The sequence below is a fragment of the Ornithorhynchus anatinus genome, chromosome 8, assembly GCF_004115215.2.
Source record: "Ornithorhynchus anatinus isolate Pmale09 chromosome 8, mOrnAna1.pri.v4, whole genome shotgun sequence".
Classification (NCBI taxonomy): Eukaryota; Metazoa; Chordata; class Mammalia; order Monotremata; family Ornithorhynchidae; genus Ornithorhynchus; species Ornithorhynchus anatinus.
In genome coordinates, this window is record NC_041735.1 from 28480404 (window position 1) to 28499888 (window position 19485).

Sequence of the window (19485 nt, forward strand, 5' to 3'; positions counted from 1 at the left end):
CTAAACGACTATCTCCACATTCTATCAAACACAAATACAGAAATATTTATGTAGCACAGGAAGGGTGGGACTCAGGTCCTTCTCTGTGGGCATGTTAGCTGCAGCAGTTTAAACTAACTTTCGACACAAAAGACCGACTCCGTTGTCATGACTCAGGAAGTGCAATAGGAGACACGGTTGTTGTGTCTTTTTCTTGAACGTGCAGTCAACTGGAGTGCGAAGGGAACCGTGCCAGCTGCCCTCTGGAAAGGTGTATCTCTGTTTATCTTGGGTTTATTGTTCAGAACAAACTTTCGATCGTTCAATCGGTAATCATCAAAGCACCCGCTGCGTGCAGAGCGCTGTACTGACCGCTCAGGAGAGTACATCTGGAGCGGAAGACCCGATCCTTGCCCTTGAGGGCTCACTTTCAGCAGTCAAATTCAATGGTTCCAAGCCAAACCGGGAAACAAGGGGGTTGCCCTGAGGATGAACCCAGGAAAAATGGGCCAATGCTCGATAGGAATCTGACCAGAGCCAGCTGCAATGGAGTCTTTCCAGGCACCGTTTCGTTTTGTGCTTGTGTGAAATGTATCTCGCCATTGAAAGGTAGCGGGGGCGAAAGCCATCCTTCCACGGAGTCGCCCCCCAAAACTGACAGCTTCTCTGAGCACGTTTGAATTCTGCTCTCCGGAGCAAGCTCTTTGAGCGGCCCCAGTGCCTCCGATGAACAACGAGTGCTTTCACTTCTGTTCCTCCCTTATCCCTTCAGCATCTCTGTCAGGGAGACCAGGAGAGGTGTGGGCTAGGGTTCCCTCTGCGGGTAAGAAGACAGTTCGGTTTTCATTCCCATGCAACCCGTGAGCTTTTGCTTAGATGTGGAGCTTTGATATGGACATCAGTCCCAGAAAGAAGGAGATAAAATCACTAGCCGTTTCCTTTATGTGGGTCACTTTAACCGTCAGCAGCCTGTCCTTTGTCTTCTCCTTCCTCTTCTCTGTCTCCGCTCCCATTGAGGACTGCCCATCAATGTGCCGGATGGGCTCCTATTGCATTTGGCTAAATAGTCCGCACACTGGGCTTATGCGCCCCCGCCAAGCCCCAAAACAGGGCCTCCTGAGGCCCGGTAGGCTGAGGCGCTGTGCCCGATTAGCAGGCCTACCCATTACGGGGGGCTGTGACAAGGTGACGGGGGCTGTGGCTGGGCTGCCTGGGATCCCAAAGTACCCTGGGGAACATCCAGAAATATGAAGGAAAAAACATGGAATGTGGAGAGTACTTGTATTTTCCAAAGTTCTATCACATCATTTATCACCTTTCGCCCTCAAACTGACACTGGAACTAGGGGCAGGCAAGAATGATCCCATGGTACAGATGAAGAAACCAAGGCCGAGAGAGGTAAGGGACTTGTCCAGGGTCACCCAGCAGGCCAGTGGCAGAGGCTCCACTCCTCAGGACTCCAGACCAACAACCCCTTGCTATTACCATCTGTTCTCACTGCCTCTCACTCAACCCACAATCGACCGGTTATCAAGGATGCCTAGTCCCATGTGCCCTTGGGCATCCTAAGAGAAGCCCACATGTCAAGAGCAAACAAGATTCTATGTTGTTCGGGGGGGTCTTGCATTGGGACCAGGAGAATTTAAGGGGTCTCCCTTGGCAGCTTCTGCCCACCACACCCCGGAAAGGTGAAGCAGGGTTGGACGGGATTGTCCCATGCTGAGATGAGGTTCAGCTAGCCAACCTCATCTCTTCCCATCAATCTTCTCCTTCAGTGCCCATGATCTTTCGTCTCAGCCTTCTGGGATTGGCTGGAGGCCCTGCCCATGGCAGTGGTCCTGAGCCTTTGAACTCTGACTTCTTGGTCTTCCTTGATTCTAAACCACATTTGGATGGTTTCTCCCTAAGAGTAATAGTATTTATTAATGGCTTCCTAGATGCAAAACACTCAACAAAGCACTAGGAAAGAATACCTGGGTGGAAATTAGGCATGGCCCCTGGCCCTGGGTCGGCGGGGGGGGGGGTGGGGGGAGAAAGGGAATGGGGGAGATGGGGGTTGGGGCTCTCCCTGTCATTCGTCTTCATGGTGATTGACTGAAATTCACCAGATGGGACTGAGGTGGGTGCCGAGTGTTTACTTTGCTGTTTTCTGAGGTTGTGCAAGATTCATAAAAAGCAACCCATCTGCTCAGTTTCCAGATAGGGAGGGTTTCATCTGACATTCGCAAATGCGATTCTGTATTGTGATAACTGTTAGAACTAAAAACAACGCCGACTCCAGTTCTCCATCTGCAGGGCAAAATGAGTTGGCTTTGGCACCCTCAGTCTTACTGGAACTTTATGTTTGTTTTCCTTTTGTTAATTTTCATGTTTATTTCGAAGTACAATAGCCTGTTGGCTGGCCCAAATCTGGTTACCCACACTTTCTGGCTTGTCCGTACTCAAAGCACACTGTAGCGAAAGAGAGAGAATGATGTGGGATAGAAGAATTGACAGGGACAGTGACCTTCTCAGTTTGGAACTTGCAAATATGGAGGATCACACTGGAGGATCTAAGAGTGGGAGGCATCCTGAGGGAAGGTGGTCATAAACGGATGGATTTGAAGACTCCTAGGAAAGAAAAGGGAGAAAGAAACAGGGGTCAGGAACTAGTTGAAAAGCCCTCAAGGACATCATGAGAGTTGGGTGTTCCTGAAGAAAAATATTAAGGTCACAAAAAAGATAGGGAAGAAGGAAGAAACTGAGTTGGAATTCACATAAGGAGCTTAGACACAAAGGGAAAGCAGGGAAAATGAATGGAGATTTTCAAGGAAGAGAACAAATCCATCAATACACCATATTTACTGAGAGTTTACTGTGTGCAGAGCACTGTACTGAGCACTTGAGAGAGTACTACATTCATTTATTCAGTCAGTCAACCATATTTATTGAGTGCTTACCATATGCAGAGCACTGTACTAAGCACTTGGGAGAGCACAATGCAACAATAAGCAGACACATTCCCTGTCTTCAGTGAGCTTAAAGTCTAAAAGAGGGGAGACAGACATCAATACAAATAAATGAATTACAGGTATGCGCATAAGTGCTATGGGGCTGGGATGGGGGAAGAACAAAGGAAGCAAGTTAGGGTGATGCAGAAGGGAGTGGGAGAAGAAGAAAGGGGAGGTTTAGTCAGGGAAGGCCCCTTGGAGAAGATATGCCTTCAATAAGGCTTTGAAGGTGGGGAGAGTAATTGTCTGTCAGATTTGAGGAGGGAGGGTGTTCCAGGCCAGAAGCCAGATGTAGGCTAGGGGTCGGGCGGGTCCCACCCCACCACGTAGAGGTGGGTCGGGAGATCCGAGGCACATTGAGAAGGTTGGCATTAGAGGAGTCAAATGTGCAGGCTGGGTTGTGGAAGGAGAGTTGAGAGGGGAAGAGGGGGCTAGGTGGTGGAGTGCTTCAAAGCTAATTGTGAGGAGTTTTTGTTTGGTTAGGAGGTGGATGGGCAACCACTGGAGTTTTTTGAAGAGCAGCATGGTGTGCCCTGAACGTTTTAGTAGAAAAATGGTCCGGGCAGCAGAGCGAAGTATGGACTGGAGTGGGGAGAGACAGGAGGCTGTAAGGAGGTCAGCAAGGAGGCTGATGCAGTAATCCAGGTGGGATACGATGAGTGACTGGAGTAAGGTGGCAGCAATTTGGATGGAGAGGAGAGGAAGGATTTTAATGATGCGGTGAAGGTGGGACAGAGAGGAGCTAGTGATGGATTGATCAGGTGGGTTGAATGAGAGAGAGGAGTCAAGGATGATGATGATAATAATGATGATTGTGGTATTGGTTAAGCACTTACTATGTGCCAAGCACTGTTGTGAGCGCTGCGGTAGATACAGGGTAATCAGGTTGTCTCACGTGGAGCTCACACTAACGCCAAGGTTACAGGATTGTGAGACAGGAAGGATGGTACTGCCATCTACAGTGATGGGCAAGTCAGGGGAGGACAGGGTTTGGGAGGGAAGATAGCAATATAACTATAATCCCACAGTGATCTTTTACCATCTAGAGGACAAAGAAATAGCAGTAGCTTGTAGGAATTAAATCAGAAAGGGTAGAAGAGAAAGTGTGTGTAATTTTCAGAAGACAAAAATAGGAAAATATCTTCCTCTTTAGTAGACAGCAGATGTAGGAAAGTGCCAGGGTTTTGGGGCACCCGAATCATGCCCCCCCTTCCATATCCCCTGCCTCCACCCAGCTGGATGGCAGCTGAGGCAGTTGCAGTTGGTGGGGAGGATGCAGAGTTGACTTAGGCAAAATTGTGGTCCACATGAACTCCGTATTCAGCATTCCTGGGATAATCAGCACACGGGTTCATCTTGGAACAGAGACCAAACATGTTTTTGCTCCTCTTGAGAGCCGCACTCGACTTTGGAGAAAAGTCCATCCCCTTTCTAATGATAATGCTAATAATGATGGTATTTGTTAAGGCCTTACTCTGTGCCAGGCACTGTACTAGGCGCTGGGATGGATACAAGCAAACCGTGTTGGGCACAGTCACTGTCCCACATGGGGCTCACAGTCTCAATTCCCATTTTACAGATGAGGGAACTGAAGCCCACGGCAGTGAAGTGACTTGCCCAAGGTCACACAGCAGACACGTGGTGGAGCTGGGATTAGAACCTATGACCTTCTGACTCCCAGACCCGCGCTCTATCTACTACGCTACGCTGCTTCTCACATAAAAAGGTGCATTTGATCAAATCATAAGTTATTTTCCCAAATACGAAGATCCCGGCACTAAAGTGGAAAAGGGAAGTTCACTAAAATGCTCGTTTTGGCACCCCTGGTCGGGGTTGAGGTGGGGTGAGGGGGAGGAACTGCACGTCATCTGCCTCAAAGGCTGGCCCTAAAGTCGGTTTCATGGAGAAGTGGCGTTTATTCTCTCCCCTGCGCACGCCTCCCTCCTTCCCAGCCAGCACATCTGCTCACAGCAGAGTGGAGATATTGCCAGGATGGAAGTGGGGAGCCACGGATGATGGGCACTTCAAATGTCCTTCCCCTTATTACATGGAATCTGAGGGGGCCGGTGGTAAATATCTACAGCTCTCCCCTTGTTCAAAGCCTTCCTGAACTCCAACTTCCTACCACAAGCCTTCTCCACGACATCTCCATCATCCCTAATCATGCCAACCCAACAGGCCACCTCTAGCATTCATATACTGGGAGATTCGACGATGACAGAATCTCTCGTCAGGAATGACAGATGAGCCTGTCCTGAAACTTCTCCTACGAACCTGAATTAAGCACGGGCCCGGGAGCCAGAGGCCCTGGGATCTAATATCGACTCCACCACTTGCCTGCTGTGTGGCCTTGGGCAAGTCACTTACCTTCTCTGTGCCTCAGTTTCCTAAACTGTAAAATGAGGATTCAATACCTGTTCTCCCTCCTGTTCATTCATTCGTTCATAGAGAAGCAGCGTGGCATGGTGGAAAGAGCACGGGGTTGGGAGTCAGAGGTCGTGGGTTCTAATCCGGGCTCTGCCACTTGTCTGCTGTGTGATCTTGGGCAACTCACTTCACTTTTCTGTGCCTTAGCTCACCTGTAAAATGGGGATTAAGACTGTGAGCCCCATGAGGGACAACCTGATTACCTTGTTTCTACCCCAGCGCTTAGAACTGTGCTTGGCACATAGTAAGCGCTTAACAAATACCATTATTTCCCCCCGATCGGACTGTGAGCTCGTCACTGGGCAGGGACTGTCTCTATCTGTTGCCGAATTGTACTTTCCCAAGTGCTTAGTACAGTGCTCTGCACACAGTAAGTGCTCAATAAATATGATCGAATGAACATTCCAAGCGCTTAGTACAGTGCTCTGCACACAGTAAGGGCTCAATAAATAACTGAATGAATGAATGAATAAATGATTGAAATTCATTCGATCGTATTTATTGAGCACTTACTGTGTGCAGAGCACTGTACTAAGCACTTGGGAAAGTATATGAGAATAAACTGACGCATTTCCTGCCCACAGAGAGCTTACAGTCCAGAGAGGGAGACAGACATTAATATAAAAAAATTAAAGATAAGTACCTAGGTTCTGTGGGTCTGGGAGGGGGGAATGAATGAATAAAGGGAGCAAGTCAGGGCATCGCAGAATGGAGTGGGAGAAGAGGAAAGAAGGGCTAAGCCAGGGAAGATGTGCCTTCAATAAGGTTTTGAAGAGGGAGAGAGCAATCGTCTGTTGGATTTAAGGAGGGAGGGCGTTCCAGGCCGAGGCAGGACGTGAGCAAGGGGTCGGTGGCAAGATAGACGAGATTGCGGTAGAGTGAGAACGTTTGCATTAGAGGACCAAAGTGTTGCAGGCTGGATTGTAGTAGGAGAGTAGTGAGGTGAGGTAGGAGGGGGCAAAGTGATTGAGTGCTTCAAAGCCAGTGGTGAGAAGTTTTTGTTTGATGTGGAGATGGATGGGCAACCACTGGAGTTTCTTGAGGAAACTCCTACTTGACTGTGAGCCCCATATGGGGCAGGGACTGTGACCCACTTGATTAACTTGTATCTACCCCACCATTTAGTGCTTGACACAGAGTAAGTGCTTAAATACCAAAAAAATCAAAATAACCTGAATGGAGGAATTGATTACAGTGCTAGCAGCCTGCTCAGTGTCCCTCCCATTCTCTCATCCCTGTCAGTAATGTTCCCACGGAAGTCCAGTATATGTTGAGGAGACAATTACTCTCCCCTTTGCAAAACCTTATTGAAGGCACATCTCTTCCAAGAAGCCTTCCCTAACTAAGCCCCCCAAAGAAGCAGCGTGGCTCAGTGGAAAGAGCCCGGGCTTGGGAGTCAGAGATCCTGGATTTGAATCCCAGCTCTGCCACTTGGCAGCTGTGTGACTGTGGGCAAGTCACTTCACTTCTCTGTGCCTCAGTTACCTCATCTGTAAAATGGGGATTAAGACTGTGAGCCTCACCTGGGACAACCTGATTACCCTGTATCTACCCCAGCGCTTAGAACAGTGCTCTTCACAGAGTAAGCGCTTAACAAATACCAACATTATTCTTCTTATTATTTACTCTTCTTCTACTTCCTTCTTCTATGGGGCATTTGTTAAATGCTTACTATGTGCCCTTCTTCTGCATTGCCCTGACTTGCTCCCTTTGTTCTCTCCCCCTCCCAGCTCTACTGCATTTGTGTACATATCTGTAATTTTTTTAATATTAATGTCTGTCTCCCCCCATCTTGACTGTAGCTTGTTGTGACAGGGAATGTATCTGTTTACCTCTGTATTGTACTCTCTCAAGCGCGTATTACAGTGCTCTCCACACATTAGAGAGTCAATAAATACAACTGAATGAATGAATGAAAGTAGAAAACCTATCCTCTCTCCTTCGATCTTACCCTCTTTCCCTCCTTAACGGGACCCCTGGCATTGGTCAGAGAGACGGGAGCCTTCCTGGCTCTCCAAGGGTCTAGATCGCTAGCTGTTGGGCTTCGGGAATGCCTGAGGAGATCGTCCTCCGATTTGCATCCCTAGGCCAGGATTCACAGTCTCCAAGCCCCAGAGGGGAAGAGTCCCAAACCCAACAACCCTGCTGGGATCCTCAGGAACTATTATAGTGGGGCGCTCCAGGCCAGATGGATCCTGTCCCCACAATCGGCTTCAAGGCTCCTCACCAACTGGCCACACCTTATCTATCTGCTCTCTTCGCTCAACTATTCCCCAACTCACTGTCTTTGCTCTTCCCGAGCCGACCTGCAGTTTGCTCTCGACTCCTGCCTCCGTCCCCTCACTCATACCGTTCACCCTGTTTGGAACTTAGCACTGGCTTTAAGTCAGTCAGCTCTCCCTCTCCTCTTACCTCGCTGATCTCCTCCTACAAACCACTTCATTCTGCCGACACCACGGTTATCTCGTACTTCCATCTCATATATGCCCTGCCAATGGCTTGCCCGTGTTCTCCCCGTTCCTAGCTGACCACTCTCCCCACCTTCAGAGCCCTCCCAAAATCACATCTCCAAGAGGCCTTCCCTGACTAAGCCCCCAATTTCTCCTCCCATCCCTCTTGTGTCACCAATTCCCTCAAATCTGTACCCCTTAAGCACTTGATATTCACCCCCCCACCCCCACCCTACAGCATTTATGTACATATCCTTACACTCTGCCATTTCCCCTATGTGAAACTTATTTTAACATCTGCCTCCTTATCTAGACTATAAGGTATTTTTATGGTATTTGTTAAGCGCTTACTATGTGCCAGGCACTGTACTAAATGCTGGGGTAGATACAAGCTAATCAGGTTGGACAGAGTCCATGTCCCACACGGGGCTGACAGTCCTATTCCCCATTTGACAGATGAGGTCACTGAGGCACAGAGAAGTGAAGTGTCTTGCCCAAGGTCACACAGCAGACAAGTGGCAGAGCGGGGATTAGAACACAGATCCTTCTGACACTCAGGACTGTGGTCTGTGGTCTGTCCATTACACCACGCTGCTTCCCTTCTCCTGTGCAGGGATCGTGTCAACCAATTCTATTGTAGTGCATTTTCCCAGTGTTTAGTACAGTGTTCTGCACAAAGTAAGTGCTCATTCAAGTGCTTCGTACAGTGCCTGGCACATAGTAAATGCTTAACAGACACCCCAAGTATTATTATTATCATTATTATTATTATGACTATGACTGGGGAGGTTGGTCCAGTCTCCTTGGCCGCAAACATTTCTCCACTTCCAGCCTGGGAACAGTAGAGCAGGATCAAGAGGGATTTAGATACATTCATGGAAGAGGGTCCATGATGGGTGATGAAAGGGTCCTTTAGGGATGTAGAAGGGTAATAATGATAGTAACAGTTGGAGTATTTGTTAAGTGCTTACTATGAGCCAGGCACTGTACTAAGCGCTGGGCGGGGCGGGGGGAGGGGGCAAGCAAATCACGTTGGACAACACTGTCCCTTCTCACCTGGGGCTCCCAGCCTCGATCCCCATTTTATAGATAAGGGAACTGAAGGACAGAGGAAGTGAAGTGACTTGTCCAAGGTCACACGGCAGGCACGTGGGGGAGCCGGGAGTCCTTCCCTAAGTAAGCCACGAGGGTCGATGGTCGGCAGGTCGTCGACTCCCTGTTTCTCCAAGCAGCACGATGGCGGAGGCCGAGCCCAGGGCTGGCAGGGAGGCGGGAGGCCGGAGGTGGGTCTGGCCCGGGATGGAGGACCCGAGAGGTATCATCACTGCCTCTTTCTGGACAAGGATGCCCAAAGGCCAGGGATTACAGGGAGAGGAGAGGACAGGACAGGACAGCAGAGGACAGGACAGGAGAGGACAGGACAGGAGGGGAGGGAAAGGGAGGGGAGGAAAGAAAGAAAGCGAGAGAGAGAGAGAGAGAGAAACAAAGGAAACAGAAGGAGATAAAGAAAAAGAAAGAAGGAGAGAGAACGAAAGAAGGAAAGAAAGAAAAAAGGAAAGAAGAAAGAAAAAGAGAAAAAGAAAGAAGGGAAAGAGAAAAAGAATGAGAAAGAAAGAAAAGAGAGAAAGAGGGGAGAAAGGATTGTCTCTTTTGCCGGATTGTACTTTCCAAGTGCTTAGCACAGTGCCCTGCACACAGTAAGCGCTCAATAAATATGATGGAAGAAAGAAAAAAGAAAGGGAGAAGGAAAGAAAAAAGGAAAGAGAAAGAGACAGAGAAAGTGGAGAGGAAGAAGAGAAAGAAAGAGAAAGAGAGAGAGAGAGAAACAGAGAAAGGGAAGAGAAAGAAGAGGAAGAAAGAAAGAGAGGAGGAAGAAAGAAAGAGAGAAAGAGAGCAAGAAAGTAAGAGAGAAATTGAGAAAGAAAGAGAAGAGGAAGAAAGAGAGAAAGAAAGAAGAGAAAGAGGAAGAAAGAAAGAAGAACGAGAAGGAAAGGGAGAAATAGAGAAAGAAAGAAAAGGAGAAAGGGAGAGAGAGAAATAGAGAAAGAAAGGGAAGAGGAAGAGGAAGAAAGAGAGAAAGAAAGAAAAAGAGAGCGAAAGAAAGAGAAGAGAAAGAGGAAGAAAGGAAGGAAGAAAGGAAGAAAGAAAGAAAGAAGAGGAAGAAAGAAAAAGAGAGAGGAAGAAAGAGAGAGAAAGAGAAGAGAAAGAGGAAGAAAGAAAGGGAGAAAGAAAGAAGAGAAAGAGGAAGAAAGAGAGAGAGAGAGAGAGACACAAAAAAGAAAGACTGGATGGATGAGTGAGTGAGCGAGTGAGCGAGTGAGCGTCGGGGTGCGGAGGGTCCCTCCCGTCCCCAACGCTGGCCCGGCCCGGTCCGGCGTCGGGGCCGCGGGGCCGCGGGGCCGCCGGTCTGCCGGCTCTTTGTTCCCGAGCGGCGGGGGGCGGCGGGGGGCGGCGGGGAGGGAGGGGAGGCGTGTCCTGCGGCCCCCGCCCCGCCCCCGGGAGCCCCCGTGCTCTGCGGCCCCGCCCCCGCGGCCCGCCGCTTAAAGCCCCGCAGCGGCGGCGGCGGGGCCCCCCGCCTCCCGGACCCGCGACCCGGGATCCCCCCCGCCCCGCCCCTCCCCGCCTCCCGGACCCGCGGCCCGGGATCCCCCTCCCCTCCCCGCCCCCGTCCGGAGCGGGAGCGGGAGCCATGGCGGGGTCCCTGCGGGAGCAGACGGCGCTGCTGGTGGCCGACTACCTGGCGCAGTGCGGGCCGGGCCCCGCTCCGCCCGCCCCGCCGCCCAGCCCCGCCGCCGCCACCCTGCGCCGCGCCGCCGCCGCCCTGCGCCGCCAGCACCGCCCCTTCTTCGTCTGCGCCCGCCGGCGGGCCGGGGCCGGGGCCGGACCGGGGGACCGGCCGGGGGACGGAGACGGGGCCGGGGACGGGGACGGGGACGGGGCCGGACCGGCCGCGCTGCTGGCCCAGGTGGCGGCCGAGCTGGACCACGACGGAGGCCTCAACTGGGGGCGGGTGGTGGCCCTGGTGGCCCTGGCCGGGGCGCTGCTGGACCCCGAGCCGGACCCCCGGACCCCCGACCTCAGCCGGACCCTGGCCGACACGCTGTGCCACTACCTGGCCGAGGAGAAGGGCGATTGGCTGCGGGAGCACGGCGGCTGGGTGAGCCCCCCTCTCCTCCCCTCCCCTTCCCGCCCCGGAATCTTCTCCCCTCTTATCCCGTCGTCCGTCTCCCCCCTTTCGACCGTCGGCCCGTGGCCCTTTCCGAGCGCTCAGCCCAGTGCCCCGCACGCCCTAAGCGTCCAACCGATGGGAATGAATGAACGGGGGATGTCCCCCCGGACGGCGGGGCTTCTGGCGGCCGCCGGTTTCTTCCACCCCCTCGAGGGCTCTTTGGGAAAGTTTCCTTCGCGACGCTTGAAGGGTTTCCTTTTTTTTTTTTTACCCTTATAAGGAAGCTTCTTTTTCCCCGCCGAAAAGTTTGGGAAGTCACCGGGACTGCGAGGGAGAGAGACCTTGGTCGGGACTGGGGGGAAATGGCCTCGTGGGCTCCTAAATCTGTGTGCGTCTCGGGTTTGGATGGTGGGATCGGGGCTAGGCGGCCACTGGGCCATGTCCCCGGAGGGCAGGGGTGTCCCGCCCGTGGCTTGTAAGGGAGCCGACCTTCGTCGCCCCCCGGTGCGGCTCCGGTGGCCACGGGTTGGGAGGGAAGAGGCCCTGCCCCGGGCTCCTCCACGTGCCCGCCCACCCCGAGGCCTCCCTCGCCTCCCTGGACCTCGGGGGAGCCCCCTCCTCCAGCAGAAAGACCGTGGGGGCGGGGGGGGGGGGGTGCCCCGTCTTTAGGATGATCGAAGGCCCTGGGGGCTGCCCTTCGGCCCACCGTCCACCCACTGCCTTCCCCTCCCCACCGGGACATCCGCCGACGGGGAGCTTGCCCATCCTAAGCGTCGATGCCTCCTAAATGGCCATCAGCCTCGCTCCCCGCTTTTTAAAAATCCAGCAGAACGCCGCCCGAGCTTAACCGTCGCCGGCTCCTCCGGCTCCCCTCTGCGATGTCCCCCTTTCCTCTGCCTCTTTGTGTGAGCACGTGTGTGCGTGAGACCGACCACCCACAAAACCATTTCCATGAAAGCGTGGCCACCGACGGTCTGGTTTCCGCCCCCTTCCCCCAGCTCCTCCACTTAGGTCGAGGGCTTCTGGGCACACGCGGGGCCCTCGGCACCCCGAGGATTCCTTAGAGCGGTCGGACCCTGGGAAGGCTTCAGGGAAAAATAGCGGGTTTTAGCGCTTTTGGGGGGGAAGAACACTTCCCGGGGCGCCTGCCCTCGGAAATGCTGATCCAAATAGGGAAACTCGCCCCGAAAGTAAACTTCGCGAAGGTGAGAAACTCGAATCGGTGACTCGTACAATTAGAGAATAAAGAACAAAGTTCCGGAAGAAATTAAGGCCCCGGCTTGTTTACACAGACATCTGCCAAGCAGAGTTCAAACACAGCCATCTGGAGTTGTATCCCTGCCACTCTTCATTATCCTGAATAAAAATCTCCTGAAGCAGCTGGCAGCCTTAGTCTCTTGGGTCGGTTCTCAAGCCAGTTACTTGAGGATCTTCCGAGTAACATATGTTCATTGTTCGGCATCGAGAGGGTGAGCCATTTCTCCGACCCTCCGTCCTGCTTTTCAAGAAGCGAGAGAAGAAAAAGGAGGGGACTGTCCCAGCCACAGTAAACTCTGAAATGCCCGTTGGGATTAGAAGTTCCAGCACTCTCATCTCCGTCTAGCTGCTATCAAAGAGTCAAAGGGCAAGATGTCATGAAGCACTAATATTTGTAGGTGATAAGTGCACCTATGGCACAAGGATTGCCAGGCCGACTGCCCAATAGACAGTGAGGCTTCCTCTGAAAGGGTGCCTATTGAGCACCACAAGTGACCGGTTTTCAAAATTCACACTCAAAGTGCATCTGTTTGAAGTGCATTGGGTTTAGTGCGTGAGGATGGTCCATTAATTCTCCCTCTTGTCTCGTTCTCCCCCTCCCAGGATGGCTTCTACCATTTCTTCAACCAACCGGAGGGCCGACCGGCCGAACAGAACAGCGCCTTCTGCAACGCCATCATGGCCGCGGCAGGATTTGGGCTAGCGGGATTAGCCTTCCTCTTGGCCGTGCGGTAGACGGCGATCGGAGAGCGAAGAGAACTCCGATCCGTTCAGCCCTTGCCGTCTCTCTCTTTTTTTTTTTTTTAAGAAAAAAGGCAAATCGACTGACCAGAGACACGAGGTACACTTGCAGAGGGGCAGACGGGAGATGGGTTTTCAAAGGAAAATGGTCCGAGAAGAATTTGAAGGCATCCAGGCGAATGCCGACAGACTGGTACCTGGGATACTGACATCTAAGCTCATTGCAGAGTTTTTAAAAATGTGCATCTTGCTTCCAGCGTCGTTATCCCAACACTGCCAGGCTTGTGTTCTGTCCAGGCTGCCTGGCCTGTGAATGCTGTCATACCTCCAGGGCTCTATTTTGTGAATGAGAGTTGCATGTTGGTGAGATGAGGAAACATGAGAAGGCAGCACGTGACTTAAGCCAGTTTGTAGATGGGAACTTACTTGTACCGAGTGACTTGTGTTTTTATATATATGTGTGTGTGTATATATATATATATACATATATATATATATGTATATATATATATATACTGTTAATGAGTATGTGATGTTCTTGAAGATATAAATATTACATGGCTAGTTTTAGCAAGATAGCGTAGGAATGGCCGCAGTCTCTTAATGTGAGAAACTAATGACAAAACCTTTGTAGTGAATTGGAGTATTGGGAAATCCTTTGAAATCTGGAATTTCTGGGGGTTTCTCTCTCAAACCGCGTTTCCATAGATCTTAATATATTTTTTGGAAATATTTATCTCTGTATAATACTTGTCCTGACAGCAGCATAGCACCTTTTTTATTTTTGTTTACAATTGCTTTTAAAACCTAGGTTCTCATTAAATTTTTATTCTTTTTTTTTAAAAAAAAACACAAAGCCAAAGACCTTGTTTGGGTATTCTCTTGAGCCACTTTCTGTTCCTCTTCCTGCAGCAGTTCTGTTACTCTGTGGCCTTCTTCCCAATAGGAGGGAAGAACCTCCCCTGATACTTACCATATATTTATTTTGGGAGGTAAGCGGGGCGGAGGGGGATGAGACGTCAGTAGCCGGGGGAATGCTGATCCTCCGGAGCTACCACGTATCTTTTTGGGCCCCAAGAAACTCCCCGTCCCACCCCATCTGGAACTGGCATACGTAAGAGGTGAAGACACGAGTCAGGCCTCAGATACCCACCGGGCGCTGCGGCGGGGACGGGCTCGGTGGCGAGTCGGTCGCCAACTGGCTACCCGAGCGCCTGTCCTAAAGAAGAATGCCTTCCCCCAACTCTTGTCCTCTGAATCCTACTGCCAGCGGCTTAGGAGAGCATATGTGCCCCCTCAGCGTCGTGCTTTGAGCGTGCCCGTAAGGTTGACCGGGGATTTCCCGCTGTCGGGTATCTGGCCACGCCGAATGAAACCTGGAGCTGGCTCCCGACTCGCTCGGGGTCCCGCACGAGCAGGCCGCGCAGGGACACGGTGACCGCCGACCACCCCGTGGTGGTTCTCTTTCCCTTCCAGATGGCCACTGCAGCGATGAGGCCCTTGGCCTGCCCCGAGGCGTGAGCAGTCTGGAGCTCACTCGGGCCCGCCCCTCCAGAGTCTCCCCAGAGGTCAGACTGCAGCTCCCCCAGGGGCCAGAGGAGAGGGGACCCTGTTGGGGTGAAGGAAATAAGAATAGCATCTGGGCCAGACAGATTTCACTTTCACTTTTTCCTCAGTCACATTTTAGCTGTGACTCACGTGCTGAGGGATTCCGACACCGCAGTTTCCGACATCCGGTCCACACGCCGTGGTGCTCTGCCCGAGGTGCGGGAAGAGGGGCGGCCGCTCCGGTCCCCCTGCCTCCCCCCTCCACAGATTCCCTCTTCACTCTTGCCCCTCTGATCTATCGCCTGAGGGGCAACCATTACAGGTTGGGTTGAAAGGGGGCACAACTCCACGGGCTAAAGTGGGAGCTTTGGGCGTTCTCGGGCCGGACACTTACCTTGATGAACTCTTGTTTTCCAGAGGAGGGTGGATGGTGGCGACCACAGGATCTGGCCGGCTCACCACCGACTGCTGCTTTTAGCTTAATCATAGCATCGGCCTGGGGCGAGGTGCTTGTTTAGGTCACTGCGACTCCCCCTCAGGAAGGATGTGCCCGTCTGGGTTGGTGGCTGCGGGCGAACAGAGGTGCTCAAACTGCTGCTGAAGTCCGAACCCGTAAATACCATCACTGTAAGAGGAAAGGACTGAGCACAGAAGGGCCCCGACCGATCTCCCTCTTCTCAAGTGGTGGGCGGGGGGGGGCTCACACCCTCTCCCAGAGCACCGGGTTCCCGCGCGGATGCTAAGATTAAGCTAAAGTGGTGGGCTGGGCAGGTCTCTGGGAAACAGAAGTTCAAGGTAAGAGTCCAGCCCGAAAACCCACGATGTTGGGGAAAGACGGGAGAGCGCTGTTCCGGGGCTCCTCTTCCCTGCTGCGTGACTTGGCTGATAGTGACGCTCCACATGTTACCCTACGCCCTTCCTGTTCCCTCCCTACCATCCTTCAGTGACCTCGTGATAGAGCCCGAGGTGCCCAGTAGGGAAGTGTAGCTCCCTCGCTCGTCCGGGAAGCCGAGCACAATCTGCCAATGCTGCTCCTCTCCGGACCCCTCCAAACTTGGGGATTCTGCTTAAAGACCTTTCTCCTCCAGAAACCCTTCCTTCATTCGGCTTCCTCCACCCTCTCATCCCATGACACCCACCTGATCTTCTTTCATTCAATAGTACTTATTGAGCGCTTACTATGTGCAGAGCACTGTACTAAGTGCTTGGAATGAACAAGTCGGCAACAGATATTCTGTATTTTAGCTACTAAAAGGAAGAGTTTACACCATCGGCACCACCCTGCGCAAAGGCGAGAAATAAGGCCGTGTCAGTTAGGTCTCTCCCCTTGTTCTGGGATCCTCCTCCCCGGCCAGGTCTGAGCTAGATGGGAGGGGAGGATGTCAGGCTGGGGGCAGCAGGCAGGGAGGAGAGAAGCGGCGTGGCCTAGTGGCAAGAGCACAGGCTTGGGAGTCGGAGGACATGGGCTCTCAGTCCGGCTCCGCCACTCACCCTGCTGTGAGACCTTGGGTAAGTCACTTAACTCCTGTGCCTCAGTTACCTCCTCTGTAAAATGGGGATTAAGACTGTGAGCCCCATGCGGCACAGGGACCGTGTCCAACCTGATTACGTTGGTGGCCTCGTGGATAGAGCGCGGGCCTGGGCGGCCGAAGGACCTGGGTTCTAATCCCGGCTCCGCCACTGGTCTGCTGTGTGACCTTGGATGAGTCACTTTTCTTCTCCGGGCCTCAGTTACCTCATCTGGAAAATGGAGATTAAGACTGTGAGCCCCATGTGGGACGGGGACTGTGTCCAACCCGATCTGCTTGTATCTACCCCAGCGTTTACTGCAGTGCCTGGTGCCGAGTAAATGCTTAACGAAGAGCATTCATTCATTCATTCATTCATTCAATAGTATTTATTGAGTGCTTACTATGTGCAGAGCACTGTACTAAGCGCTTGGAATGTACAAATCGGAAACAGACAGTCCCTGCCCTTTGACGGGCTTGCAGTCTAATCGGGGGATGATTATTATTAGGTTCCTGAGGTGGCTGCAGCTGCAGGATCGGAGGAAGACTGGGGCTGCGATGGTGCCATGGAAGCAGAAATGTGCTTGTTGAGTGTCGGGGACCTTCCACTCCCACGGGAGCCAGAGGGGAAGCAGGTTACGGCAGGTCCCCGGGACTCTAGGGGCCATACCGGGGGCCGTCCCACCCTTCCGGGCTCGGGATCCCCCCAGCTCCCGCCGACCCCCCGGGAGCACCTCAGACCGCTGAGGCTCCTTTCGTTTTGTGACTTCCTCTCCAGCTGGAAGAGTCCCGCCGCTCTCAGCCCTGGGTTCCAGGCCCAGCCCACTGTCCCCGGAACGCCCGGCGACATTCCTGAGAAACACAGCTTATTTTTGGATTTCCTGTATCCTGATAACATCAGCATTCAAGAGGAGTCTGGTGTTGGGGTCTGGGCGTTCCAGCACCACCTGCCTTTTTCTTTGAAACTGGATGACCTTTTGTATCAGTACGTCCTGCAAACGGAGCCGGCCAGCCCCGCTCCGTGCCAAACCTCTCTCCTGCCCTCCCACAGCCCTATTCAAACGGGTGGCAAAAATTTTCAGGCTTGAAATGGAAAGTGGGTTAAAAATAGCCAGAGTTGTTTGTGTCTTTGAGTCCAAGCACGAAACCTCCTGGAAAAATACATACTCTCTCTTTTTTGCTCTTTTGCTCTTTCTCTCCCCCGCCCCAATCCTCTCCCATAAGGGTACTCGGAGAGGAGGTGGGAGTTGGGTGGCTTTAGGAATGGGGTGCGGGGCAGGTTTTATGTCCTAAAATAGGGAGAGTTCCCTCTGTCCTCATTTTCACCCTATCCAAGACCTCCATCCACCCAATCCTCTCGCCCACCCAGGTGCCTAGTCCCATAGCAGGTGCCCAATAAACACTGTTGGCAACAGGGGTGACGTCTACCTCAGTCCTGCACTTCACCCTTCCAGTGGAGGCTAGCCCAGTGTCCAGCTCCCACAGCCAGAGACTGGAGCTCTGTGGAGCTGAGACCTCTTGAATGAAAGGCGCTCTCTCCAGTGACGGCACAGGTCAGTGGCCTCCTCAGAGGTGGCTGGGAAGAGGATGGGGTTTTTTTTGGTTTTCTTTTTTTTAAGTTTCATTTCTCTTTCTCAAACAGCCCTTAGGAGAAAGAGGAACTCCTGGTTGTTTGCTACTTTGATTAGTGGGAGAGACTGACGCTGGAGCCAGTATTTTGGGCCGGTGCCAAATCTGGCCAAATCTGGTCGTCTCTTCCGACTCCACACCCTGGGGACCCAGGTGACTGCTCACCTATTAGGGGAGGGGAGATGGGGGCGGCTGGGTAGCATCAGGGTTGCTCTAACAAACCCAATCCAAAGCGGATGGGACGGAGAGGAGTCGGACAGGCGGACGTTGGAAGGGTTGGGTATTGTGTTGGGGTGAGCTGCCCCAATCAATCAATTGTATTTAGTGAGCACTTACTGTGTGCAGAGCACAGGATTGTTTGCGAGAGTACACTGGAGCAGTTGGTAGACGTTCCCTGCGCTCGAAGAGCTTACAGTCTCGAAAGGAGACAGTAATATAACTACATTACAGATATGTACCCAATGCTGTAGGGCTGAGGGTGAATAAAGGAGGAAGAAATGGGGTCATCTGCCCTTTCTACCAGGGAGTGAATGGGGTTAGCCCCAGGCCAAACACCAAATGATCTACCGGGACCTCTAAACATAAATATGGTAGATCGTCTAGTACAGAGCCCACATGCCCCATATCTCACTTATCCACACTTGACCAGGATGTCCTGACTGGTATGTTGAGCCACTGCAGGAACTGTGAGGAGGAGGAGGGAGGGGGAAGAAAGGAAGAGAAGCAGCATGACTTCGAGGAAAAAGCACTGGCTTGGGAGTCAGAGGACTTGAGTTCTAATCCCTGCTCTATCACTTGTTTGCTGTGTGACCTTGGGCAAGTCACTTACTATCTCTGTGCCTCAGTTACCTCATCTGTAAATGGGGATTGAGACTCTGAGCCCCACGTGGGACAACCTGATTACATATCCCAGCGCTTAGAACAGTGCTTGGCACAAAGTAAGCATTTAACAAATACCATAATTATTATTATTATTTTCTTCTACCTTCATTGTACTCACAGTCCATTCCTCATATGTACTGAGTAGTAGAGCACTGTAAAAAATGATCGGGAGGAATAGAGCAGAATTAGTAGACACAATCCCTGTCCTCAAGTTGTCCTTTGTATTCAAAGAAGATTCTCTTGATGGTGAAAGCTCTCCCAAGCACTGAACTGTGGTCTAGTGGATAGAGCGTGGCCGAACTGTGGCATAGTGGACAGAATGTGAGCCTGAGAGGAGGACCTGTGCTCTAATCTCGGCTCCACCACCTATCTGTTTGACCTTGGACAAGTCATTTAACTTCTCTGGGCCTCAGTTACCTCATCTGTGAAAAGGGAGTAAGAGTGTGAGACTCACGTGGGACAGGGACCGTGGCCAACCTGATTAACTTGTTTCAACTCCAGTGCTTAGAGCAGCGTTTAGCACGTAGTTGGTGCTAAACTAAACCAGAGAAGCAGCGTGGCTCAGTGGAAAGAGCACGGGCTTTGGAGTCAGGGCTCATGAGTTCGAATCCCAGCTCTGCCACTTGTCAGCTGTGTGACTGTGGGCGAGTCACTTAACTTCTCTGTGCCTCAGTTCCCTCATCTGTAAAATGGGGATTAAGACTGTGAGCCCCACGTGGGACAACCTGATTCCCCTATGTCTACCCCAGCGCTTAGAACAGTGCTCGGCACATAGTAAGCGCTTAACAAATACCAACATTATTATTATTATTATTGCTTAAGAAGTATCACGGTTATTATGACGATTATCTGGACCCAGCCGGTGCTCCATAAAGCTATTGATTGAAGAGGAGGAGGAAGAAGAG

At 52.1% G+C, this 19485-nt stretch overlaps 1 protein-coding gene across 1 annotated transcript; it reads left to right on the forward strand.

Annotated features, from left to right (window-relative positions):
• The first annotated feature begins 10468 nt into the window (after positions 1–10468).
• On the forward strand, positions 10469–13481 carry BCL2L10 (BCL2 like 10). Its single transcript, XM_029071295.1, has 2 exons — positions 10469–11003; positions 12876–13481. The coding sequence occupies exons 1-2, from the start codon at positions 10536–10538 to the stop codon at positions 13005–13007; spliced, it is 600 nt and encodes a 199-aa protein (XP_028927128.1). The 5' UTR covers positions 10469–10535; the 3' UTR covers positions 13008–13481.
• The last annotated feature ends 6004 nt before the right edge of the window (positions 13482–19485 follow it).